Consider the following 27,944-nt stretch of genomic DNA (forward strand, 5'->3'; position numbering starts at 1 on the left):
CAGGGATAGCATTCCAACTACGGGATTATTAAATGTAGATGGGACTATTGATTCTATTTTTTTGATCTATATGAATAAGAAATGGTTGTATGAATAAGAAATAACAAGAAATTGTAACACAGCAAACATGGGAAGAATGTTAGTTAGTTTAAAACGCAGGCATCTGAAACAGTCACTAAAACTACAGTGTTTCTTACATACATGACACCAGCAAGGCCCTCACTTTTGGTGATCTTCTAAAGAATTATGGCTCCAGTTATTGCCTTTTCTCTGACAAGGTACAGATGTTCCCCCTTCCAGAACTGCCTCATTCTGCCCAGGTCTGTATCACCTGCTGTCTCATTAGCTTAACTCCTGGATGTCATCCCAACGACTTCCATTTTAATCTAGCCAAAAATGAACCTTTATTCTCACACCATACCTTTTTGCTCTCTCTGCTTACCCTGTAACTTAGCAGTCACTTTTGACTCATTCTGTTTGCTTTTACTGGCATACAAAATGTTTATAAATCCCACCACTTATTCTGGTATAACATTTCTATGCATTAACTCTTTTGTCAGACTATTTTCTGTGCCTTTATTACCATAACAACCTTTCTGTCTCCTTGGCACATGTACTATCAACTCCAGGACACACAAAAATTAGACTATATTCCTTGCACACTGATTTGATGATGCTAGCTCTTTTTAATCCCTTAATGAATTTCCTTCATTGCATCAGCAGCCTATGTATCATTTTCAACCAGTTATCTTATGTTTCCTTGTGTTAAGACAAACAAGAATTATAGTTTATTCTCTCAGGTGCCTACTTAGGGTTTGCTTCCTATTCTGAAAAAAAAAATGGGTGGGGGGAAGAAAAAGCAGAGACAACACCAAATTGTATTAGTTACACTTCTTTACCCCATGACAACAACACCTCTGTCTTACTGAAGTCTCGTATCATTTCTTTATCTTCTCACCTGTCCTTTCTTCCACAATAACATTCCCTACTGTCTTGTTTTCCATTTAGAATGATGGAACCAGTTAAGTTTGTTTCTATGCACCAAGAACTTGGGGAAAAACTCAGCATTGTTTAGCTACTCTGAGGTGCCTGCTACCCCTCTCAGTGCAGCAAGAGGTTATAAAGTAGCATGCCTAACGCTAATCAAAGCCTTGTAGTTCAAAACTGCATACATGGCTTGTGAAGCCACAAGACGAGCTCCAGTTAACATGAAACTTGAATAAAGGTGTAATACTGTGAAAAGGAGGGAAAAAAAGCTACTGTTAACATACACACAGTGATAAATGCATCAGTCTTTACAAGAGACACAAGTAAGTATGCAAAAGGTGCAATCGGCTTCAACCACTCTGCTCTTTTGCTTACATGCCTTTAAGCTGTGTTGTACAGTACAGTGTTTGTGGAGGTTTATACACTATGACAAATTCTGGTTGCTACCTTAAGATTATTTATTCCTCATGGAAACTCATTTCACATCTCATCAGTTAAAGCAATGAGATGGGGAAACCGATTTCTTGTTTCTCTGAGGTATGAACATGCTGGTGGATGACACAGCCTCAGTCCTAGCTGAATTAAGTCTTGGATTAAGTTCTCCCATGCCTCCTTTGGCCTACATTATCTCCAGTTTTAGGACCCCTCTCTCTTTAACAAGAAGCTCCAGGCATTTCCATAGAAATGCACTGCAATGGCAAACATGCTTTAATTTCAGCTCCCTCTTAGGAAGTTAGACAGCAGAAGACACGAGCATTTGATTAAGGTGTGCTGTGTTCATTTTCATGAATTGCTCTGCCTTTCCTTTGTACAGAGCCCTGTGATATATCTTTCAGAACCACTGTGGCCATTTGAGATAATACTAACACTTGGACTGCTTGGTTGCAGGGTGCATGACATTATGTGGTAAGTCATGAGTATCTGTCCACGATTCTGGCCTCAAGCAAACCCAGAAGCTATGAAAAAACACAGAGCATCACAAGACTTCTGCTGAAAAACACCATAAAGCTAGCTGTTTACTCAGGTTATTAACCCATTTATTTATGGAAACTGATGAGTATTTTGGTAAAGTTATGGCATGTTTCCAGGTAATAAGAAAGCCCCAAGGTCTCATTAGCAGCATTTCCCAGGGCAATAAAGAAAAAGATCCCCCATACTGTGGCATTCTCATTTTCTCATTTCGCCTGCTGTTGCACTATTTCATATAATAGGACATGATAGGAAAGAACAATATAGTCTGTTCAGAGAACTGGAGCAGGACTCACAGCTTGAGGAAATTAAAGGCTACATCTGATAGCTATTAGTACTATGATACTAGTAGAGAGTGTTCTGAAACCTTGGTGATGAGTACAATGTAAGACTTTGAATAGGAACTAAGGGGGAACTAAAAAGCATTAAAAGAATAAAGAAAAGATAACCTTGAAATCTCTCTGTAATATAACCGTCTCTCTCAACAAACACTCAGGGCATTAGTGTCACCCGAGCAGAGGACTGCGAGACATTGGCCACAAAGCTGAAAAGGAGAGTATTGCTTCTGGAACATTTTTCTGCCGGTCTTTCTCACCCAGGAATACTAGGTAGCTCAAAAACACTAAACAACTTGCACATGATTTCCAGTCAGATTTGCACTGTTGAGGACAAACATATCCATGTACAGGACTAGTAGCTATGGCAGTTCCAGGACTTCTGCAGCTGAAGCTCTAGACAGTGATTAGGCAAAATGAGCATGGAAGGAAGAGAGACCTGGAGTTTGTATGATTCAGTTTCAGCTACTACAAATGTTTTCTTTGCTCCACTATCTTATACTTTCTTCTGGTTTCTTTTGCAAGTAAATCAAAGTAATTTGAATCTGGTCTACATTCTCCTGAAAAAAAAAAGGCAGGGATTTTTAACAAAATTAACAGCTGTGAGGACTTCATAAAGTGTGAAAACTCTGTCCTTCCATATGCAACTAAAAGCTTTTTGATTAAAGTTAGTGGGTTTCAAATTGTCTCCCAAAAGAGTAAACCAGCTACATGGATCTAAAATGGCATGTTGAGAAACCCCTCCTCAGTGATTTCACTGCTAGACATTTCTTAATAAAATTGTAGTTAAGTGCAGAAGGAGGATAAAGAATAAAAATGATTAGTTGTGTGTAGCCAATAATAATAATGAAAGATTTAAAAGTGGAAAATATTTTCAACTAAAATTAATGGACACATCTTTAGTATGTCATATGTGAATTTATCTGCATGACTTCCACTCATGTTAATGGAAGCCGCTTGACTAAATTTCTGCTCAGTGAGCTGTTAATTCATCCCTAAGGGATTAAGTTTAAATTTAAACTTACAGAGGCCATTTAATGTTAAAGCTGGAACACCATCTTTAATTCAAATGGTTTTCAGAGAACAAAGGAGCAGTGAAATAAATTAGCTGTGATGTGTTATTGAGAATATTGAATTTTCTGAATTTAGTGACTAATTTTGGGGGGAATGTATGTCAAGCCATCCTGATTCTGACTAATACCCTGTTAGTATGAGAATCCATTGTCCCAGATGCTCCCAAACACTTGATAATAAATAAATACTTGATAACATGTTTGTAAACAGCATTTCTTTCTAGCTACTGCCAATATTTGGTACTGATGTGACCCAGGAGACTTTAGTCTCCGAATCCTTCTAAATTATTCACTAATTTAAGTGTTGAAATTCCATATAGGTTTGTTGTGCAAAAAATAAAACAAATTCCTTTTCATCATTTTAAGATAGCTCCTTTTTATTCTCACTCAGATTCCCCTTGTTCTTTCCTTAAAGAAAAGATTAAATAGGGTGACCTGATTTTCCTTAAGGTACTATTCACTATTTTGTATCTTTCACTGTGTCCTGTCTTATTCACAGTTTTTCTAAATGAAATGATCCTAAACTTTTGAGCCTCTTTCCTTACAGATGTTTTGTTATGTATCTTCTGCTGTATCTCCTTTAATGTATATTTTCCACTTCTATTTATCTTTTCTGCCTGTATTTTGAGCACTAATGGTCTAAACCAAATGTAAGCACCTCGCATATTTATCTAAGGCCATGATAAATATTTGGTGTGTTATTCTCTATCCACCTCTATTCTTGCAGAATACTATCACTTGCTTTTTTTTCACCACCACTGCACTAAACAAATGTTTTCCTTTAGCTCTTCACAGTGATTCACTACCTGACCTTCAGTCAAACTTCTGTCCCCTGTTTCTCCCTGTTCCCCTCCCCCCATTCAATATTAATAGGAATAAATGGTTGAGACTGTGCCTCCTAATGCTTGGTGCTTTTCTACAATGCATTTATAAGTAGTTACACAGGCCCTCTGAAATCCCTTGCAGTCTTCCCTACTGTTAAAGAACATTACATCTTGTGTTATCTGTCATTTTTGCCACCTCACTGTTCATCTCTTTCCAGATTGATAATACATCAAATATCACTTAATCAGAATGCTTGGGGCACCCATAGATAGCCACTTTCTATGTAGAAAATTGCCCATCTATTCCACCTCTTTGCTCTTTATCTCTGAACCAGCTTCTAATCCATGACTGATCTTGTCTGGTAGATTGCTAGCTCTCTGAAGGGAGTACCAGGCCTTTTAGCATTTTTGTACAATGTTGTGGTGATGTATAAATATTTATTCATATATAAGGCATTCTGGTTTCATTTTATCAGTTCATACACATCTAGGTGTTTTATAACCCTATTAATTTTTTTCCAATTAACTTTTCTACCATTGAGATAAGGCTTTCTGCTCTGTAATTACCAGGGTCATCCCTTGAATCTTCCCTAAAATTAGATAAAATATTAACTACTCTCCAGTGCTAGCTGATGTGCAGTATGCTGTGTTCTGCAATTAATTGTGAGAAAAATCTCTTACCTTGGAAAAGAGTAACCACTCTGCTCACAGTAAGGCAAAGTTCTGACCTTCAACTGCCTCCTGCTATTTAAAACCACCGTTTAAATCTATTGCTATTTCAGCTACCATTAGACCCTCTCCTGAGCTAAAGCCTTTATGGCATGAGCGCAAATCACCTCCAGATTAAAAGTCCATATAGTTCATTTTCTTTTGAGACTTAAGCCAAGTGGCAAAGCAGATTCTTAAAAGAGATGTGTGTCAGAAATTAAATCAGCATGGCATATAGCTACCTACTTTCAGTCACTAAAAAGGATAATGCCAAGTAACTTTCCTAGATATCTGGTATCCTGGGGTGCATTAGGAAGAGTGTTGCCAGCAGGTCGAGGGAGGTGATCCTCCCCCTCTACTCAGCCCTGGTGAGGCCACATCTGGAGTACTGCGTCCAATTCTGGGCTCCCCAGTAGAGGAGAGACATGGCACTCATGGAGAGAGTCTGGTGGAGGGCTACGAAGATGATTAGGGGACTGGAGCATCTCTCTTATGAGGAAAGGCTGAGAGAGCTGGGCCTGTTTAGCCTAGAGAAGAGAAGGCTGAGAGGAGATCTTATCAATGTGTACAAGTATCTGAAGGCAGGGTGTCGAGAGGATGGGACCAGACTCTTTTCAGTGGTGCCCAGTGACATTGCGAGGCAATGGGCACAAACTGAAACACAGGAAGCTCCATCTGAATATGAGGAAAAACTTCTTTACTGTGAGGGTGACAGAGCACTGGAACAGGTTGCCCAGAGAGGTTGTGGAGTCTCCTTCTCTGGAGATATTCAAAACCTGCCTGGACGTGATCCTGTGCAACGTGCTCTAGCTGACCCTGCTTGATCAGGGGTGCTGGACTAGATGATCTCCAGAGGTCCCTTCCACCCTCAGCCATTCTGTGATTCTGTGATATGTTCACAGTTTGGTGCTGAAAATGCTGTTTTAGAGGCAAGAAAATAAAATGTTCTTTCCTTGTTGATTTATTCCCCAGTGTGGTTTGAATGGATTAAAAAATAAATACAATGGACATTATACTATAATGTTCTTACGCACAAATTTTGCTTTCCTAAAAATTTCTGAGTGGGAAAAAAGTTAAGGCAAAAAGATTCAGCAGCTTCCTACAAGTAATAAATCTGGAAAGGAAGAGAGTTTACAAGTGACTTAATTGTCTTTTTCAAGTGTGATCAGAAGCTTGAAAGACATAGTGTAAACAAGGGGAAAAGCAGTTAAATACCTCAAGATGAAAATGTCACTGCACTCCTATTTCCACTGGTGTAAACATTCATGTTGCATCAGTCCTTCATTGGGAAAGTCATCCAACTTAAGCCTCATTCTTGCAATAAGGTTCACTAGGTTGCCATAAGCACCCACATTGAGCAGTGGCAGAAGCTCTCCCCTCCAATTTCTTCTAAATGTACTTGGAAATACCTGTTAACATCCCTTTCTAACACATTTATAACCTCCTTTTACTCTACTCATTCACTTCCAAGTGTAATTCACTGAACCTTCATTTGTATATGCTATATCCCAAAGGCAGAAGTCAATCAAGAAAGTAATAGAAATTCTGAGAAAACAGAAACTACAGTATCTTGAAGCTATGCACTACGTATGTCTTCTAATGTGGTACTTTAAGCCATTAATATTAAACTTAGATAAAATTAGGCTCTTTTGCAGGCTGCTTGTGTGGGTGTGTGTCTCTCTGCTGCTCTGCTGTAGTTGGAGATGTGAATGCTGCACCAAAGAGATACCAACCTAGTATCTAGTGTAGCCAGCAAGAGTGATGCCATTGCGTAAGTCTAGGCTTCACACTCAGGCTACCTGAATCTGCCTAGAAGCCTAGGCAGATCCTCCTTTCCCACTCAGAATGGTGATCACAGTGGGCACCCACCTAAATGCTTTGGTCAACATCTGCCTCTCTCAATAGCATCTTTGGCCATGAGATTTTACTGTGATCAGTGATTTCTACCTATCTTCACATTGCAGATGCAACATGATAATCAATACGGCAGCACACAGCTCTGAGAAAAGCATTCAGAATTCATGTAAGCGATGAATTACCAAAAGAAGTACCAAAGAATGAAAATACCTCATGATATTTTTTCACTGTTTTCCCTGACATGCATGTGCAGGATTTCCAGTTCGAAGTCCCACAGCCACAATTTCCTCCACAGCGCTGGACAAGGAGGCAGCGAGGGAAGAAAACTACATTTGTTAGCTTCAGTTCCTCCCTTAAATTGACAGAGTAGTTTCTTGGAGTGCAGCTATAACGTTTCACATCATCATTCAATCTGTCCAGGTCAACTGCAATGCAAAAAAGGTTTTATTAGTAAGGTCTGAGAGGGACATTCCCATGGTTTATACTGTTCCCCAGGCAGCCAATAACACAAAGTGATGTGGCACTGATTGGAAAATATATGAAGTATAGAAGTGATTTCTGAAAAGATAAACCCACCAATTTTAAATCATTACAGGTGGCCATCCAGGCTCTCCTGCTCCCACTGAATCCCGTAGCAGAATTCCCACTGACTATAAAGCTGAAGGACAGGTTTGCAGCAAAATATTGTCCTGAAAGCTGAAGACTGGTTATTTTATCTTCTTTGTCACTGATTTGGTGGATCCTTGGGTGAGGTATTCCACCTCTGCTACTCTCTCCCCTCCCTGCTTATATCTTACCTATTTAGATGATAAGCTATTGTTTCTTATAATGGGCAGAATTCCATTTGGCTAACTATAGGCTTATAACAGGCAAACAGTTAACCAATGCACTTCTGTGGTCAACACAGAGATGCCTTTCATTGCTATTTCAGACAGTTAAGACAAGTGACATAACTTACCTTCTTGAATTGCCTGTCCGTATCGTTTACAGATTGAGTCTAGACACGTATCTTGCTAAAGCAATATTAATTTTGGCCTGCAAATGCTACCACTATAGGCATACAAATATATCCAATTAAAATTAATTAATTAAAATTAATGAGCTGCATTGAATGCCAGGAGTTGGTTGATGTTTAAATGCCTAGTATCTTTGTGAGATGTGTCATTTAAACTAGTAGTAAAGCCAAGCATAAAAATAATGTATAGACTGTTGACTGTGAGTTTAAGTGCTGTTTCTAGGTTTAGCTTATAAAGCTAAAAGAAAACAAAAAAAATATTTTCCACAATTGTGATAAGGATAAAAGTAACAGATTTAAAGAATTTTATTTCTTTAGAAGTTTTCTGATTTTGTTTCCTCTTCTTTCCTACTTTATTCTTTTCTTTTGGATGCTGTCAACGGCTAACTGTTCAAAAGTTTAATAATTTATTCAGAATTGGAGGAAATGTGATCCTGTGTTAAGCAGTGAGGTCCTCTGAATTGAAACTCAGAACCAGAAACAAAATTAAAATGCATTTTAAGCTACGGAGCTTGAGAACTTGGAGAGTTCATTTTCCTTTGATTCAAATCTTCAAATTTCAGAAAAAAATGAAAAACTGGAAACCAGAAACACCGTGTCTCACTGACAAATCATTAAATGCATGGATTTTTTTTTAAAGAAAAGTAAATTTCACTCAAAAGGTAATTTAAGCTGAACAGCAAAATACAGAAGATGACTGGAGGGTACAAGAGATAAATAATAATCTCCTTCCACCCCATCCAATATTTACTAATAGATATATCAACAGAAAAACACGGATGGTTCAAATGAGAACTGAGATAACAGTAGAGTGTTTGTGAACACATCAGATTTCCACAGAAATGTTTAATACCTCAACTCCATCTCTAGTCCTGAGTTATGCTTATGCTTTACTATAAATACGTGAAAACCTCCAATAAAGTCAGGAGCACTACAACATTTTATACCATCTGTGGCTCAGCCCTTATTAATATCAAAAAGTAAGTTGAATATTGAAAATGATTTACAGAAATTGTGGAAAAAGTTGTAATTTGTTCAATATCATGCACCTTTACATTGCGGCTTTGAGATATTCTTCGGTTCAAGGTAGATATGCAACAGGTAAGGGTATGTAAATGCTGTAAGTACTATTATACAAAGTCATAACAGCTTCACTCTTCTGGAAAGGTGTTATCTCAGTCAAAGGGAATATAGCAGATAAATTGGGATTTTATAGCAATTGTGATACATCTTGCCATGAAATCTCTGTGGTTCTCCCCAGAGAGCAAGCATCTCTACAAAAGAGTTATATATCATCCTCTTGATATAAGCGCAAAATCAATGGAGTTGCTGGTATAGTCATGCAATGAAAGAAAAATATGCCCAGAATGGCCACAGTCAGGACCTAGAAGACCAGCAAATATTGATTTCTTTGTTTTAACAGATGATATTTTGTTCTCTGTTGTCATTCCTCAAGGCCACTCCTTCTCATTCCAGTTTCTCAGGCTAATTCATTTGCAGGGAAGTGTTTCCCACTCCTCTGAACATTCCCATCAGGACCTTCACCATCAGCTTTGCTCACAGATCATGAGAAGTATCTGGCTACTATTCATCTGAGCCAATTGACAAGAAGGAAAAACTAAACAATAGAAAGGGCAGAAAATATTCTGCCTTCATGATTAATAAGATTTCTGGAGGGGAAGGCCCAGAATATCTATACACTGCACCACAGCAATCCAGGGGTAAGGATACTGAAATTAGCAGGTTCCTATCAGGACAGAGTGACTTAGGATGGCAGTTGAGAATAGTGCATCTCTAGACCAGGTCAGAATAAAATGCTCAAAGGTTTAATTCAGCCCTTAATTACAACACCTGCTGCTTTGTAACAATGAAAACAAGGCTTCCAGCAACAGACTGGTCATTAAATAGGGCCCACACCCAAGTCACATGAACTGGCATCTATGTCCAAGGGAAGATCAGAGAGTAAACCAAATTTGTTCTATCATGGGTGAAATCTCCCCTCAGGCTCAACAGTTCTCATTGCTGCACTGAGCTGGTATCTGTTATCACTGCTGTGCTGTCAACACAGAAATAAGTCTTCTTAACGAGTCTGTCAGAGAGGGAAAGTGCCTGCATTTTAAGGGGGGTGGGAGGGGAGGGGAGTTCTGCAGACAGCATATTATATCCATTGCAGTGTTACACAAATTGGCTTCAATACTTAAGCTGCTCGGTTTAAATGGCAAGGGACACCCTGGTAAAGGGCTGTCACTGGAGGAAAGGCTTTGCTCACTAGTCTTCTAAAGTCTGGTTTTGATGACTTTCAAAAGTCTTTGGCAGGGTCTCTTCTCAAGCTGTATCTGACTCAGGACTGTGGAGAGCTGTTGACTTGCTCAAAGAATAGGAGAGAATAATTAGATAATTAGGGTAATTTTCGCTTTATGCAGTATGAAGGAATCAGCTATTTTCAGTGAGTGCTCAAAGCTTTGGATGTATGCATTTTTCAGGAATTCTAAAATCAGTCAATGACACAATACATTTTATTTAGTGTATTTTTCTATGATGAACTACTTTGAAAAAAAAGAGGGAATTTTTCTAATGGAAGTGCATGAATTTGCTGTTTGGTTTTATATTCAAGGCACTCTCATCCTGATTTATTAGCAGTTCTCAGGACCCCTAAATCCCAGAGATTTCATTTAAGTTATGAATTCTCAGCACTTGAGCATATCACATCTCCAATATCAGAGTCCATGTTTAAATGAACAAATTCAGTAGTGGAAATCCTGAAATCCTGAAAATAACTGCAAGCAGAGCAGGAAAGATTAAGTAAAGGGATTAAGAGATACACAAGTTATCCTCTACAAAACTCATCCGGAGGTAAACATTTATGTTCTTTTTGACTCTGCACTATAGCATTCCAGTGCTTGGTGGGACAAAGTAAGCAAGCAACATCTTCTGTGAATAGCATATACTGTATTCTGACAGGATCACACTGCCAACCAAGAACAACTTCCATTGCCTAATTAACTTAAGAACATGGTTTGCAATCCCCTAACAAAATAACACATTTTTCTCTGAACAACTCTCTCTGCTGAAAGCTGCGATAGGAGGTTTTTTCTCTGTCTTAGGTTTGTTTTACTGTCTGGAGTGAGTCCATTTCCTCATCCATATAACAATGAGATTATACAGTACAGTCAGTTTCATGCATCACTTCACTGCTGTGACTAAAACGTAATCGAGCCTTGGCGTGATTGGTGTGAAATCCTGCTGCTTTACTTATCAAGGACTCAAACCACTGGAGTCCTTAATTTAAAACTAGAACTAAAAGGTTCTGTAGACTGGATGCAAATAACTTCAAAGTATTATTACAGAGTGTCTGTTTCAAAGATTCAATTTATAGGCAAGGTAGACATAAAAAGATGCACTGGAGCAGTAAGCTGGATATTTGGGGTACAGCATTTGTCCCTTCCTCCCCCTTACAGCCTGTGCTTAAATCCATCCTTATTTCAGATAGTGCTAAGGTATGTGCTTATCTTGAAGCATTGATCTTAACCAGATTTAAGCACTGAAATAAGGGACTGCAGCTAATATCACATTTTATTTAGAAGGGACATTATTTATGAGAGGATTGGAGAGGAGAGAAATCCTGTTCTGCTGGTCACTGACTAATTTTAAAAAGACAGACAGTCTGTTAGGGTTTCTTTTAAAACTTTGTCTCTTCCAAATTCATACATGGCCCCTAACATTGTTATATCTGAGCATTTTACACTTTTTTAGTGCATTAGCCACAGATTCAAGCTGGGTGATAAGAAATGGTTGCTACATTGCCACAGTATTCCTATATGGTATATCATGGCCATCTACAAGCAGGGCAAGGAGGATCCAGGGAGCTGCAGAACAGCCAGCCTAACCTCAGTCCTTGGAAAAATTAAGGCATAAATCCATATGGAAGCAATGTCTAAGCACATGAAAGACAAAAGGGTGACTGGGAACAGCCAACATGGATTTACCCAGGGCAAACTGTTACTAACCAACCTGATAGCCTTTTATGATGAGACAACTGTTTTTCTGGATGAGGGGAGAGCAGAGGATGTTGTTTACCTTGACTTTAGTAAGATTTTTGACAGAGTGTCCCCATAGGAACCTTGTAGCCAGATTGCTGAGGTATAAATGGGACAGGTGAACTACAGGTTAGAAAACTGGTAAGACCAAGGCACTCTGACAGTAGTGGTCAGCAATTCCAAGTACAGCAGTGGCTGGTTACTAGTGGTGCTCCTCAGGGGGTAATACTGGGGCCAATACTGCTAAACATCTTCACTAATGACCTGAACATTGGAATGGTGTGAATCCTTGGCAAGTTTGCAGACGACAAGTTTGCTGACGATACCAAACTGGGAGGAGTGGCGGATACACCAGAGGGCTGTGCTGCCATTCAGAGAGACCTGGACAGGCTGGAGAGGTGGGCGGAGAGGAACCTCCTGAAGTTCAACAAAGACAAGTGCAGGGTCCTGCACCTAGGGAGGAATAACCCCATGCAGCAGTACAGGTTGAGAGTTGACCTGCTGGAAAGCAGCTCTGCKGAGAAGGACCTGGGAGTGCTGGTGGACACCAAGTTGACCATGAGGCAGCAATGTGCCCTTGCGGCCAAGAAGGCCAATGGTATCCTGGGGTGCATTAGGAAGAGTGTTGCCAGCAGGTCGAGGGAGGTGATCCTCCCCCTCTCCTCAGCCCTGGTGAGGCCCCATCTGGAGTACTGCGTCCAGTTCTGGGCTCCCCAGTACAAGAGGGATGTGGCACTACTGGAGCAAGTCCAGCGAAGGGCTACAAAGATGATTAGGGGACTGGAACATCTCTCTTATGAGGAAAGACTGAGAGAGCTGGGCCTGTTTAGCTTGGAGAAGAGAAGGCTGAGAGGAGATCTTATCAATGTGTACAAGTTCTGAAGGCAGGGTGTCGAGAGGATGGGACCAGACTCTTTTCAGTGGTGCCCAGTGACAGGTTGCGAGGCAATGGGCACAAACTGAAACACAGACGCTTCCATCTGAACATGAGGAAAAACTTCTTTACTGTGAGGGTGACAGAGCACTGGAACAGGCTGCCCAGAGAGGTTGTGGAGTCTCCTTCTCTGGAGATATTCCAAACCCGCCTGGACGTGATTCTGTGCAACGTGCTCTAGGTGACCCTGCTTGATCAGGGGTGTTGGACTAGATGATCTCCAGAGGTCCCTTCCAACCTCAGCAATTCTGTGATTCTGTGATTCTGTGACATCAAATTGTGGAAAGTTGCCCATAGAATGGAGGGCAGGGCTGCCTTTCAGAAGGACCTCAACAAGCTGAAGAAATGAACTGGCAAGAACCTCACAAAGTTCAGCAGAGACAAATGGAAATGCCAGCGCCTGACATGGAATAATCCCAGGTATTAGTACAGATAGGGGAGAGACAGGCTAGGGAGCAGCTTTGAGTAAAAACTCTTGGGGTCCTGACAGACAGCAAGTTGAACATAAGGCAGCTATGTGCTCTTGCAGTGATAAAAGCTAGCTGCATACTGAGCTGCATTAGGAAGACTGCAGGCAGCAGTTTTAGGGAAGTGACTACTTCCTCTTTTCAGCTCTTGTGAGGCTGTATCTGGAGTACTGTGTTCAGTTTTGAGCCACCCCGGCAGGATCAACAAAGTGGGAGTCTAGTGGAGGGTGACCAGGATCGTTAGGGGACTGGTCCACATCAGCCATGGCTAGCTTGAGAGAAATGGATTTTTTTAGTTTGGAGAGAAGACTAAAGGGGGCTCTAATTACTGCCTACAACTGTCTAAAAGGAGTTATGGATAGGAAGGAGCCAGACTCTTTTTTGAGTTGCACAGCAAAAAGACAAGGGGCAAGAGTCAGAAGTTGCAGCAAGAGAGATTCCAGTGAGCTATAAAGAAAGCTCTTCACCATTAGAGTGGTCAAACACTGGGATGAGTTCTCTGGAGAGGCTCTGGAACCTCCATCCTTGGAAATATTCAAACTTAACTAGAGAAGGACCTAGGCAACCTGATCTAACTTTGAAGTTGGCCCTGCTCTGAGCAGCAGTTTGGATGAGATGATCCACAGAGTGCCCTTGTAAGCAAAAGTATTCTATGAATCTATGACTGATACTAAAGTGGCAAGGTGCCTAGATGCCTGCTGTCCTTCCTGAAAGGGCATTGACATCACCAGCCATATGGACAGATAAGGTTTAAAAACAGTCTGACTTCAGTATGTTACGAAGGTAATATGGATATGTGGAACTGGATTTCAGGACCATACTCAGCACCAGACTACTTTGAGGACAGACCACATTAAGTACCATATGTATGCAGAGACACTAAGGCCTGAATCCTCAAAAATGCTAAAATACCTAACTCTCATTTGAAGGGGCTTAACCACATTATACAGGGAATGTATAATGGTGTAGAGACTCCCCAGCCACTGACCATCCTTTCCTTGATGTCAAGCAAAGCGAGCTACATCTGCTTGGGCCTCCTGCTGAAGGCATGCAAAGTAGGGGCAGTTTCTGCTAGAACTTCTAACTCTCACACTCTTTTTGGCAGCTAAAAAGAGATTTACATATGCAAGGGGCCCGCACTTGTTCACTGCAGGTTCAAATTTTGTGCATGAACAAGTGATGGGACTGAAATGTGGTGGGAATATGGTGTGTTATGCACAGGTCCAGAGATAATTCTAGTCTGATTCTCTTCCTTCTTTATGTGTGGCTTACCATTTGTAACAAAGGCTGTATTGCTGTTTTGATTTTGACTCTCAGCTGTAAAAAAATCCTCCTATACAGCCTGAAATTTCTCAGAGACCTACAAATGTTTTTGATCTTCTATCCCCAGTATTCATGCTCCACTAGCATAAAGGTGTGTGTCAAAGCTGTCTCAGGTAGAGGAGAAGCATCACACAAGCTGTCAAAGAAATTCAGAGCAGTGCTGTAGCTGACTGAAGTTATGGCGTGACTGAACCTGAGTTCGAAGATTCAGTCCCATACGTATAGTAAACAATCAAATCTTCCACTGCTTAAATCAACTAAATGCACTAATACTGATGAAATTATTATTCTCCACAGTAAGTGTTGATCAAACCCTGTGGCTTTAAGTCTTCAAGGCATATGGCTAATAGCAATTAGTGTTTCCCTGCACATACCTAATGATGTTGTAATAAACACTTTGTTAAATTTACCTGAAAACTTTGAGAACTGTCCAAGTCTTCTTCTACTGGCAGCTGGGGAAAAGATGCTGTGGTTTGGATTTACTTTTGAATCACAATGCCAAGATAAACCTCCTCAATACTGCAACTATTATTTTAGAAGAATGAGAGATCATAATTTCAGTGGGATTATAACTGTCTGCATGAAACAAAGTTCACAATGTACGGGCCTATTATAGACTGGCAAACCAATTATCAGCTGTAGTATAGGTCAGGAAGCAAAAGCAGGCCAACCCATCAATGTCATAAGCAGACATAGTTGCACTGAAATCAGTGGAATTGAACCAGCTTATTCCAGTGATAAATAATATGCTGTAAATTTCCCTAGCTTTTTAAAAAAGGGCTTAAGAAAAACTTTCACTGCAGTAGAGCATGCTCTGAGTGACTGACAATAGAATCATGTAAAACATCAGGAAAAATCTCATTTGTCACAGTGGGGAAAGAGTATTAGGTAGATCTGAATTAGATTGTGAAATGAATGTGTGCAATATGCATGTAACATGGAACTTGGTTGCCAACTGAAGAGAGGAGGAAGAAGTATAGTGCTTTTTAAGAGCAGACATTACTTTATATTAGCAGCTATTTGAGAAGGTATTCCTTCTGCTCATGATATTCGTATTTACCATGAATGAGGGGGTATTCTGCATTTGTGGTGCCTGCATTCCTTGTGTTGTGCAATGAAATTTGCTGGCACTCATCCCAGAACCTTTCAAGGAAGAGTACATGGACGTCTGCGGTAATTTATTGGCCCCTGTTTGCAAACCCCTGAGAAATGACATTCTTGAGTTCAAATTTTGTTTAACTTTTTGCTAGATCTTTGTAAGTAGTGATAATTAAAAGCTGTTGTTAATGGCATGGTGAAACTTGCATGACTTTGGGAACCTATTTGGCAATAGCAGTTAGAAACATTCCACAAAGACTTGTGGTCTCTGTGCTTGCCTCTCATCTCACTACTCCCCTTCTAGAGAGCAGTTTGGCTATACCAGCAAATGTTTATTTATTTAACTTCTAAAGCTGTCATTGCAGACAGAGACTATTGCAAGAATGTCCCACCTGATTAATTTCTTCTGATAGCCAAAGCTTCTTGCAAACTGTTTCCCCAAAAGAAAATGAGCTAAGAAAAAAAATGGAGGCACAGAGGCCTGTGTAGTCTTGTTCATTACCAGAATGTATCCACGTGTGTTCCCATTTCCTAGGTCTGTTTGTGAAAAAGCATTTCTTTTTAAAGATGATCCTTTCTTTAGGTACCATCCCCTAGACCTTTGGATCTACCTATATTCTGAGAAACAGTGAACTTTTTCTTCCTCCTTTCCTTCTTCCTAGATCTTTGCACATAGGCTAATTCAAAGGCAGAGGGTTTTTGTTTGTTTGGTTGGTTGGTTGGTTGGTTTTTTTTTGAAGCCTTTTTCAAGAGGATGAAAAAATTGGGAGTGAAGAATAAAAGACACATACCAACAAGGACATGGGAAAAGTTAAATGATGTGTGGCTGATCATTGAAACTTTTTACAGATCCTCTGCATATCAGAGAAGTTCTAATATTATCAAACAGGTACATTGATGCTTTCAAAAATGCATGATGAACAGCTTTCCTTCAGGCCCTTATAAACATTTATTATGACTACCCATAAAAATAAAAACCTATTTGTCTAGAAGTTCAAGATAACTGCAAAGAATGGCTGTTTTCTTCTTTCAATCTACTTGTGTTCTTGCTAAAACAGTATTAAATAACCCAACTGGCTCTGATATCCCTTTAGAGAAACCTTACATTTGTAATAGTTAAATTATTATGACACTGAGGTCAGCTACAACACATTACATCAGTGCAAAAAGATTTATTTTAAGGAATATACTTTATTTCATATGACCTGCTTTTTCCTAACAGTCTAGAAGAGCCTAAGGCTGAATATTCATACTTTGAGAGTTTCTGAAATGCAGCAATGGCTAGCAAACCTTTTTGAGTATATTTATACCTGCTGCAAATGATTTGGAAACACCTACTTGTCCTATTTTCATGTAGGAGGAACAAACCATATTTTATAGATAGATCTCTCATTTAAGGATTTTGAAATTATGTATGCCTGTGCTTTGCATTATAATGCAAATTATATCACACCCTTTCTTTTCAGTCCTCTTTTTCCAGTCTGGGTTTCATAGAGAATATATAGTTAACTTACAATTAACTAAGTTAACTTATACTGGAGTATTTAATGGCAAACCTCAGTGCACATATGTAGAATTAAATTTCAAATGTCAAACACACCTGATAGCAATTTCTCACTTCAGTAATGTAAATAGGAAGAAATGCATTTAACTCAATAGAGTTGCATCAGTGTTGTAAACGTGTGAGATCAGATTTTGTAGACGGAATGGACTTATCATATATACAGATTTAATCAACACAGTCTTCATCTTTAAGTTTATTGCAGGAGGGATCCAAGGGGATCTTATAAATGTGTATAAATATCTGATGGGAGGGAGTAAAGAAGATGGAGCCAGACTTTTCTCTGAAAGGACAAGAGGCAATGGGCACAAATTGAAAATTCCATTTAAACATAAGAAAAGACTATTTTACTGTGAGGGTGGTTGAACTTTGAAACAGGCTGCCTAGTTGTGGAGTCTCCATCCTTGGAGAAGAAAAAGTACAATTTAAATTCCATTTATCATGTGTCCTGTTATCAGAATTGATATTTAGCAACACCACCTCTTAAACTCAATTTTCTGGGACCATTTGGTATGGGCAGAGAGTTGGATAGAAGTGAAATCATTAGGTATTCATTTATATCATTTAGATGACATGGTCTGAAAATGCTGAGAAAGATAGCCAGAGATTACAACAAATTGTGCCAATCAGCCTCAGGGCTATTCTTAGGGATAAAGAATAAATCCGAACTGGAAGCAGAAACAGACAGATATCTGAAATAAATGACGATAAGATCTATTGCTCTCTTTCCTGCAAGGTTATTTCTCTCCTCAGAGATCCAGAGTGTCTATATTTAAAAGCCACAGAGCATTTCTAATTTAAGGACTTGTTAAAGCCATTCCCTACTCCTGACATCATCCAAGAACAAGCCTTTAATCTCACCAAAACTTTATGACAAAAAAAAAAAAAAAATTAACTGAATTCTGTAAAGATTTGATTTTGGTGAGGTACTTTTGTCCAGAAGGTTGCCAACAGTCAGCATTTCTGGCTTTTAGTTTGAAGACAAAAGGAAGCAAAATGGTTGTAAAAGTGTTTTTGCTTGCTCCTGTAGCTGAAACAAAAAATCCTGATAAAATAAATCATAAGTGTTAAAATAATAAACTGGAAAACTCTTTATGTTTTTATAGTATTTTGTTAGGCAAGAAGCTGAATTACATTTATACTAAATTCAGAAACCTCTATGCATCTAAACTTTCTGAAACCTGCCAGAAAAGGTCAGACTGATTTCTGCAGCCTATATGATCAGCACAGATAAAAGAGCAAGTGCTGTTTTACATATATGTGGTTTTGCACAAGGCTAAGTATAATCTGAGAATTAAATGAAATGTGGAGAGCAGAACTGGTCCAGGATCCAGATTTCTCATCAGTTTCTATTAAAATCAAAACAGCTTCTTTATGTCTTTTTTATACATAACCATCAGTCTGGGAATAAGAGACACACAGCTGATTATGTCTCACAAGCCCCTAAATGAGATCAAACTGATCTTGGAAATGATGCAATCTCTGTGGAAGATGTTAGGTGACATTTTCACAAAACATTGACTGTTGTGGTTGCCTGAATTTTTGACATGCCAAAATGGAGCAAAGTAAAGAGGCCTGATTTTTCAGTGGATGAGTGCTGAGACCTTTCATACAGATTCTTTTCAGGTGCTGAGCCCCAAAATGGAGACAACCAACCTATTTTGAAAAATGTAGGCCAAGCTGGTCATGCATCTGTCAATACATTGTCAGTGCCTGAGATCAGTCTCCTATACTAAGGTCTACAGGCCACCTCTCTATCAACAAACTCTCTTACCCTCCAGAACTGGATGGGCACATTCAGACTTCGTACTGAGAATGGCAGCTGGTCTTTGCTAACTCCTGATTCGTGCTCAGCAATGATCTGGGAGAATGACTGTTGACCTGGTCCAAAAGTAAGCAGAGATCAGGCTGACAATTTAGCAATATGATGATTGGATTTCAGGGCTTGGGAACATTCTTGGAACTGTATTTCTCCTAATATAAATGCAACATATATGTCCTTTATCAGATCAAAGTACATTAAGGACTCATAAACTGAGTAAGTGTAAACAAGAAATCCTCTTTCCATGCTTAGCACATGTTTAGCATAGCGGGGATGGGATTTGGGAAGCAAATAAATTGAAGACTTCACAGAATCAAAATTGTGATTGGACATTATATTTTTTAAATTATACAGCAGAATGCATACAAATGCATATCTAGGAAGATATATTAAAAAGAGAATTCAATTTAAATGAAACCTTTCACTACAGATCTTCAATGAAAACTGTAGTAACTGTCATCTTGAAGAATCCTAACAGACCTCCTAACAGAATCCTAAGAGACCTGTATTTGCACATAAAAAACAATTTCATCAGGCCCTCCAGTGTGTGGTTAGTCCAGAGCATGACTGTCTCTTCTAAATAGTGTTTCTTTATCCTTATGGGTTTGTACTGCTAGCTTAACATTCCTTTGCTTTACCATTTGGTGGACGATTTGAACGGAAGGAAACAAGACACACAACCCAGAAATGTGTACTTTGTTCAATTACAGACAAAGATGTTAAACCATAATAATGTTTCCCGCCAACATAATGAAAAACAGTGAGATGTTCACATCCTAAAAAAACAGCTGCACATACAGGTGTCTGCACCAGATGCTTCCCTAAGCACAATGTGATAAAAGTGATTATTTCCCACTCAGCTGAGAACAATCCCAAAGCAGGGTATTTAAAGGAGGATGATAGCGCAGGTAATTAGGAGCCCCACGCCTTACACACAAAATAATGTTTAAGAGAGTGAAGCTGAGAACCATCTGCCCTTTACACAGGGGCCTATGTTTTTATTTGTGCATTTATCATAATGATGGGCAGTTTTCAGCCTGCTTTCCCAGGCGAGATCCTACTCAGAAAATGATTAAGGATTAAATGTCTTATTCCTGGTGGTAACAGGTGGTAGTGTGCCTTATGTTTCCAAAAGGAACAAGGGCACCAGAATATGTTACTTGACCAAAGGATATTTCTGTGAGGCATGTAAGACAATTCTGGCTTTGCCCCAGGTATGTGCGCTGTGGCTTTTCCTACCTTTGGACTTCCTGTCGTGGTAGCTCCGGCCTCGGTAATGGTGGCCACTGTCCGTGTACAAATTTTCAAGATCCTCTTGCCAGGAGTCTGGGTTAAAGTGTTTGAGTAGATCCTCCACTGTGTCAAATGCAGCAATGGTCTGATCCAGAGCTTCCGCCGTGAGAGTAGGGTCAGTCACTGATGGAGAGGGATAGGATACCCCCTAAGAGTGACATACATCTCAGTGTACTTGGAATAAATTACAGCACTGCTCAAAACATTTGACAATAGTTACTGAGAATCTTGTCTCATTGCTGACTGAAATAGCTGCTTTGGGCCATCTTTTGAAGTCCTTAGCTGGGCCAGTCTGTGGCATGCCCATGTTATATTTTTCAAGGCAGAGAGACACCAAGGCAACTCCCAAGCAAACCCCAGAGGAGGGTGCAGGGAGCGGCAGGATTACTACTGCTGGAAGTGCAGGCTATTTCAAAAAAGGTCAGATAAGGTTGGAAAAATGCAAAGCTTTACCCCTGTCTTCCGCAGGAATTGTCATTGTACACCAATCCCTCAAAAGGGATGTCAGTTTGCACACATGCAAAGATATAATGGAAATATCTTTTGAAACCTCTGTGATGGCCATTACCACAGAATGGAGGTGTCTTGTGCTGGGATGGTGCCTTCACAGTGCCTCCAGCTCTATTTGATAAATCCCAAATATGCAGATCAGAAACCACAGCAGAGAAAGATAAAGGCAACAATCCCACTAGACTTACTCTCTCTAGGTGGTCGTTTGGACTACAAATTTGGCTTGGTTAAGGACTTGAAAATATGGCCCTTTTCTACTAAGAATTAAATCTGTTATGAAACACTGATGAATACAAATTCCCCCATCCATTTACCAAAAATAAAAGTTACTAAAGCAAATGAGAAAAAATGTGATATTTGGACCTCCGCAATGTAACAGTGAAAACTGGGATTACCAACATAGTACTATCCTCACAATAATATATATAATTTACATACCTAATATACATAATACCAAATGGAATATTATTTCCAAGCAAGAAAGGCCAAGTGTCACTGTCTGAGCATATTTGACTGCCACTGAATTTGTGACATAACTAGACATAAATAAAATAGAGCGCTGGTTTCATTTTTATTAGAATGAACTTTAAACATTTTTCATAATCCTTATTTAAAATCACAAATATTCAGTACCCTAATATCACATTTTTCCTTGTCCAAGCACAAAACCTCCTAATATCTGGGTAAAATATGCACAGGAAAAACAATTAATGCAGATCTGTTACTTTCTAAAGAACCAAAATCGAAATACCTGATTTGTTCAATAAGAAGCATAATATAGCAGAAAAGTTTTGAATTTTTCTTTTTTAAGTTAAAACATGGTGGGGGTGGGAACTGGAAAATGAAAGAACCCCATTTCCCCTGAAAACCAAGCTCTAAAGTCATGTAGCAGAAACATGTCATTTAAAATTAATGTCCCAATAAAATAATTTTTTGCCTGATCTCCCAAGTAAGTACACATATTAAAATATTAATCTTTGTGATTAACTTTACTCAGCTGGGCAGTAATGGAAAGGACTACTCACCTGAGTAAAGCTACTCACTTGCTTTCAGGCTTGTGTCCTTCAATAGTTACAAAAATAGTTTTACAGTATATATGTCTTTTAAAACAAAACTTTGTCAGCTAATCATATCATAGAATTTACAGTCCTTGGCATTTTACTGCATATGTTTGCTGAAAGTATGGACAGTCCAAATTATTAAACACAAGAAAGAAAAGAAATGAAAACATTACAATAGTGTGGTCAAGAAAGCATAACTGCACTTTCCTACTTATCACCAGCAGCGCAAGAAATTTCAGAGGGCCCACTTGTGACTCTAAGGCTTCTACAATGCAGTGCTAACTAAAACACAGTGCAGATGGCTCTAAAAATTCATGACCCACTAAAAAGGAAGGCATACAACAAAGAATCTCTGCTAAGTGATTTGGAATAAAGAGATGGGAGCCCCATGAGATGAAAAGCTCATGTCAGTAAAGTGAAAAGTGTTGCTATCTAAAACAATGCTGCCGGAGAGATGGTGTTGCAGTCGGTCATCACACAGTATACTAACATAGTCTTTGAGGTTACAAAAGAAAAACGCACCCACATGCTACTTGCTTATTGAAGAAAGCTCAGTGGAGCTAATGACCTGTCTGTGATCACAGCCCAAGAGGAAAACTTCAGTCCCTGAGTCCCTTCCAAAAGCGAGAGAGGGAGGGAGAAGATGCAAGGATGCTGACAAAATAGCAGCATTAAAAATGTTCTGCTCTGGTAACACAGTGGTAGTGAGAAAATTCAAACACGTATGAGCATACTGTTGTACAGAGACTGCCCCACAGCATGTATACAACCCCCTTCTCAGAGATGCAAGTAAAGCCCATGTTTTTGGCACAGGAAGGAGGGGAGTGCTAGCCAGCAGGCTAGAGGTGTGTGACTTAGACTATGGCAGAGATTTTTTTCATGTGTTCGACTATGCATTTCATTACAGAACTGCAGGTCGGACTGTGAATTTGCAGGGCATGTCAAACTAATACAAGCAGCAGGGATTCCCCACTTTTTCATATTAAAGCTCCTACTCAAGAGATTTCTGCAACCTAGTTCACACACAGAAGAAAGCTTAACTTTTTTCTCAGTGACAGCCAAGTCAATAGGAATTATTACAACAGCTCAGATAACCTATTGGCAGCTACATCATGTGACAAACCCAAAAGTAGCTTCAAAGCTGCCAACCCAGCTGCTTCTCTTTTGTCCTGCCAAGAATGAAATGCTAGGTTTAGAAGAGCTTGTGCTAGTTGTAATCTGGCTTCTGTGACTGCATCCAAAGAAACGGCAAGAGGAATAGTGAAATGCAAGAAACAGTGACTAGCATGTTTTTTCCATATTATGCACCTCTTCTAGGTTTCTTAAAAGCATTGAACACATTTTTAATTTCATGGGACACAATGGTATTTTTCTTTCTTGTCAGTGATCCTTCCCTTAATTTCTACTGCGTTTCCCCCTGTTCTATTATGATATTCTGGCTGATGCTATCTTTCTGTATTGTTGTGGAGCCGACAGGCACTTCAGTGTGTATCTTAGTATCATCATAACATTACTTTGCAAATAATGGAAACTGACCTAATAAGGAGGGAATTTTGTTAACCTTTCTTTGTGTTTGTCATGCCGGGTTAAGGGCAGAAGTATTGTTATTACCCTTGTGAAGAAAAACAAGAAATACGGTTTTGTGATATGATCCCCAGCAAGCAAGAATCTATTTGCTTGCCCTCAAATTTTCTTTCTGAGAGTTGTAATGTACTCAGATCTTAAAATGAGTCTTTGGGCTGCCTGCAGGTTTGAGGGAGAAAACTTAAAACTGTCATGCTAACATAGTATCAGCAGAAAAATATGTCAATTTGCCAGTGATTGACAGGTCCAAGTTTGTCCTTCCTACCATGGAGGACCACAATCCCCAAACTTTTCCTTCCTGAAGAATTTGGATGTTCTCAGATTTTTTCCTTGGTGGCTTTGGCAAAATTACTCAACCTCTCTACCTTATTTTCCTTAACGATAAAAAAAAGGACTAGTGATGCTTACTACTTGGCTGCAATGAATACTGGCTAGAAGGAAGGATTTCTTTATTAGATAGAGGATGGTGTGAGAAAAACAAAGAAACTGGGGTTCTGCTTCTGATTTAGCTGTAGGCTTCTGTGTGACCTTCAGCATCAACTTTCTACTTGTAATACTGGTATTGAACTTCCCTACCTCTAATACATTAACAACTTTTCAGGAATGAGTAGATGTAAAAGATAAAACAAATCAAGTTCTTCTAATATGAAAAGAATAATGGATTATTGTTTGTTGTACTGGGCTCCTTATGATGTTAAGGATAATTAAATATGGCGTTTTACACTTCATCTCATTTTCATAGCTACCTGATGAGGGAGCCCTCAGCTTGCACTTTCAAACATCAGTGTACCATATTTTTAAATAAAATATTCTATCAGACAAAAAATGCACTCACTTTGTTAAAACACGTTAGAATGAAAAATGAGTTTATGTCTTTCAGCAAGACAGTCTCTTAGTATCTGCTGCTTGGCACATTGAGTAGATCTCAGCCCTGCCAACACTACTACTCAGAACTTTCAGCTCAATTAATTCAAGGCCGTCAACAAATTGTATCATGAAGAGCAAGTGTCAGCTGCAAAGTCAAGGTAAGATTGGCTTAACCTCTTCTGATTTCAGCAATCCAGAATTTTCTCTCTACTCGCTGCCTGGCCTGGAACACCAATCAGAAGAATTTATCCATATTTTATTTACTGCTACTCCACTGGCAACTACTGTAACAAAGGTGCCATCACTAAATCATCTTCCATGAATGCTCAAAACATCAGTCTTCCTTGTCAAGGCTGCTTTCAGCATTTATCCTCCTTCTATATGTTAGAAGAGGAGCAATCAGCCGTGAGCATGGTGCTGACCAGCCAGCAGGGCACACATTAGAGGACTGCTTATTATTACTAAGTCTGATGCTGCATTGCCATTCCCCACAATGTGGACCTAGAATTTAACTTTACTTGAGAAATGTAGTGACGGACAGATTTTTGGTCAATGACAGATCAAATGTAATGAAGAGAAAGAAAAGATTATATACTAACTTCCCTGTGTTTTTTTTTTTTTGAGTCACATTTCATTGCTCAATATAGAGATTTAAAATGCAATGTTTCATTACAAATACTAAAAAAACCTTCAGTATTGACAATGAAAAGGCATATCCATTCTCCTACCAGCTTGCTATAGTCTTCCATTTAGGTCAAGACATTTTATAATTTAAAATCTTAAGGAGTTCGTATCTTGTATTTTCTTCTTGGCAAGATGAGTCTGAAAGCAAGAAATGTTTCCCAATGGCTATCTCATATGGCTACAACAGTTGCTGGCATATCCTGAATCTTTTGTCCTTCAAAAACTCCTGCCTAAGCCTAGGATGAGTTTGATAAACACTTATTTCATCCTCTGCCTGAAGTTGAATACATGGTTCCTCTGTGCAGGTTCCATTACAGTGAAGTGAATTGAAGCCAGCTCATCAATTCATTTATGGGCAAAATAGTAACAAACCACTTACTGAGACAGAGCTTGTGACTGACTCCCAGTTGGTTTCTGAGGCTGCATGCTGGAAATCATCCTAAGAGGAAAAACCCACAGGAAAAATCACCATTAAGGCAATGTCCTAAATTAACTATAGAACCTAAAAAATGTCTCAGCATTCTACAACTTTCACCTTTTCTAACCCTCTTCCATAAAAGAGGCCTTTGCCATGTGCCATTCCTAAATCTTTTCATAGGATAATGCTAATCTTCAGTTTCCTCCCTTTTCATTCTTTATAAACTAGGTCCTTGTAAGCTTGTTGGAGCAAGGATAGGTGTTATTAGTATTTTTAATAAGCTGTATGGTGCTTTGCATAACATTACATTACGTTCATCTTCTAACACAAATATTAAACACCACCTCTGTATGTCTACAATCAGAGTGCAATGTTCTGTGAGGTTACCCAAGTTGACTCACTCTAGACACAATGTAGGCATATTAGTAGCCTGGGACTATTTAGCCATGGTGAGGAGCAGGGTAATCTAATCTGTTTGAAATGTAGTCCTAACATGACTATGCTGCTTTTGGTGTTTGTGATGTATTGAACTCGCTCATCTGTGCAGAGCACTGAATGGTGCCATCTCCTTTACGTCAAAAACCACAGCCACAGTACATTCGTATTAGAAGTCTGAGAAGCGCGCACACACACACACACACACACACACACACACAAAGAGCATTTATCATTAATTTCATAGAATCACAGAATCACAGAACAGTTGGGGTTATAAGGGAGCCCTGGAGATCATCTGGTCCACTCCCCCTGCTCAAGCAGGGTCACCTAGATCAGGTTTCCCAGGACTGTGTCCACTTGGGTTTTGAATATCTCCAAGGTTGGAGACTCCACCACCTCTCTGGGCAACCCGTTTCAGTGTTCAACTACCCTCACAGTGAAAAAGTGTTCTCTTACGTTCAAACAAAATCTCTTGTGCTACAGTTTGTGCCCATTGCTTCTTATCCTGTCACCAAGCACCACTGAGAAGAGTCTGGCCCCATCCTCTTTACACCATCCCATCAGATATTTATGCACATTTATAAGATCTCCCTCATGAGCCTTCTCTTCTCCAGACTGAACTGCCTCAGATCTCTCAGCCTCTCCTCATATGGGAGATGCTCCAATCACTTTGTGGCCCTTCACTGGACTTGCATCAGTAAATCCATATTTTTCTTGTACTGGGGAGCCCAGCACTTGACACAGCACTCCAGATGTGGCCTCAGCAGTGCTGAGTATAGGGGAGGATCACCTCCCTCAACCTGCTGGTAATGTTTTTTAAATACAGGGATGGAATTCATCTCATCTACCTTCAGACATCTACAAGGCAGACATCTAATCTAGTCAGCCTTGTTTCCATTTACAGTCAACTGAAACTAGCATTTTTAGGGTTGAATTCATCTGATCAATTTTAGAGGCCTAATTTTGGTTAACATGAATTGCATCCTAAAAATGCTTTTTCCTTTCCATTGGTTATAAAGGGAGCCTGAGGTGACTAGTTTACATACAGATATCAAAATTGTAGATATTGACAGTTGGTCAGCTGAATCCAAGGCTACTTCTCTAATCACTGTAGGGCAATCATTACTTAAATAATGAATGAAACTTTTTTTTCAGTTTTGCTGATTTCCAGCTGGAACAATTAAACTATGAAAAAACAGAAAAAAAAAGGCAGCATTACAGGATGATCAACATGAATAGGCAGGTCATAAAATTGGATGGAAAAGACAGCATACCAAGATTTTCATTTCTTATAACTGAATTTCGTAATTAAAAGATTTAAAGAAGACAGGGCTCAATGCCTGGGCTCACCATTTTACACTGAGTTAGTATCTGCTGTGCATTTTTTAATCTGGCAACCTAAAAGGGAAAATGGAAGGCTAGCTGCTCAGCTGATGCTCTCTGGAGTCAGTACTATGTTGGATCGAACACATATGCACATGTTCAATTACTTCTTACTAATGCAAATGATAAAACTGATGACATAATCTGCTAGTCCATGAATAAATTTTTCCCTTAGTCAAGAAGAAACAGAGCTGGTTTCAAATTTAAACTTCATATAAATGGTTACTTTAATAATCTTCATTTCCTATAGAAAACTATATAAATGTCCTAAAAATCACAAGATTGTTTATTCAATATTGTTACTATTTCTTCTTCCTTAAAATGCTATTTTTCTTCAAATGTGAGACATCAAAGCTTTAGTGATTTCTTAAGTACTTATGGGTAGCATAAGTTAGCCCATCAAACTATAGTGTCACTAACTGAGTGACGAAACTGCAGAGCTATTAAACTGTTATTAATTAGAGTGGCCATTTTCTTCTAAGAATACAGATGCAAAATGTTATCAGTTGGCTACGTTGGCCCCATTCTCTGTAAATTTCATTGCCCAGCTCTACATAAGTCACACTTTAAAGTACATACAAATGGATTTAAAATGCTCATGGATCCTCTGGTAACAGTTGTCAGTTGCAAAACCTGGAAATCATTTCCTCTCTATCATTATTTTCCATTTAGCACTTCCAGAAAAAAAGTGGCATT

The 27,944-nt window shown here is 39.2% G+C and overlaps 1 protein-coding gene across 1 annotated transcript in view; it reads right to left on the reverse strand.

Moving 5' to 3' along the window:
- Window positions 1–27,944, reverse strand: part of PDGFD (platelet derived growth factor D) — a 62,988-nt gene that overhangs the window by 6,688 nt on the left and 28,356 nt on the right. Inside the window, exons 5-7 of the mRNA XM_026087945.1 lie at window positions 25,389–25,448; window positions 20,250–20,451; window positions 6,964–7,178 (exon numbers count right to left, since the gene is read on the reverse strand). Coding sequence (XP_025943730.1) covers window positions 6,964–7,178; window positions 20,250–20,451; window positions 25,389–25,448 — 477 coding nt within the window. The remainder of the gene's footprint in view (window positions 1–6,963; window positions 7,179–20,249; window positions 20,452–25,388; window positions 25,449–27,944) is intronic.

The sequence above is a fragment of the Apteryx rowi genome, unplaced genomic scaffold, assembly GCF_003343035.1.
Source record: "Apteryx rowi isolate R43461 unplaced genomic scaffold, aptRow1 scaffold_745, whole genome shotgun sequence".
NCBI lineage: Eukaryota > Metazoa > Chordata > Aves > Apterygiformes > Apterygidae > Apteryx > Apteryx rowi.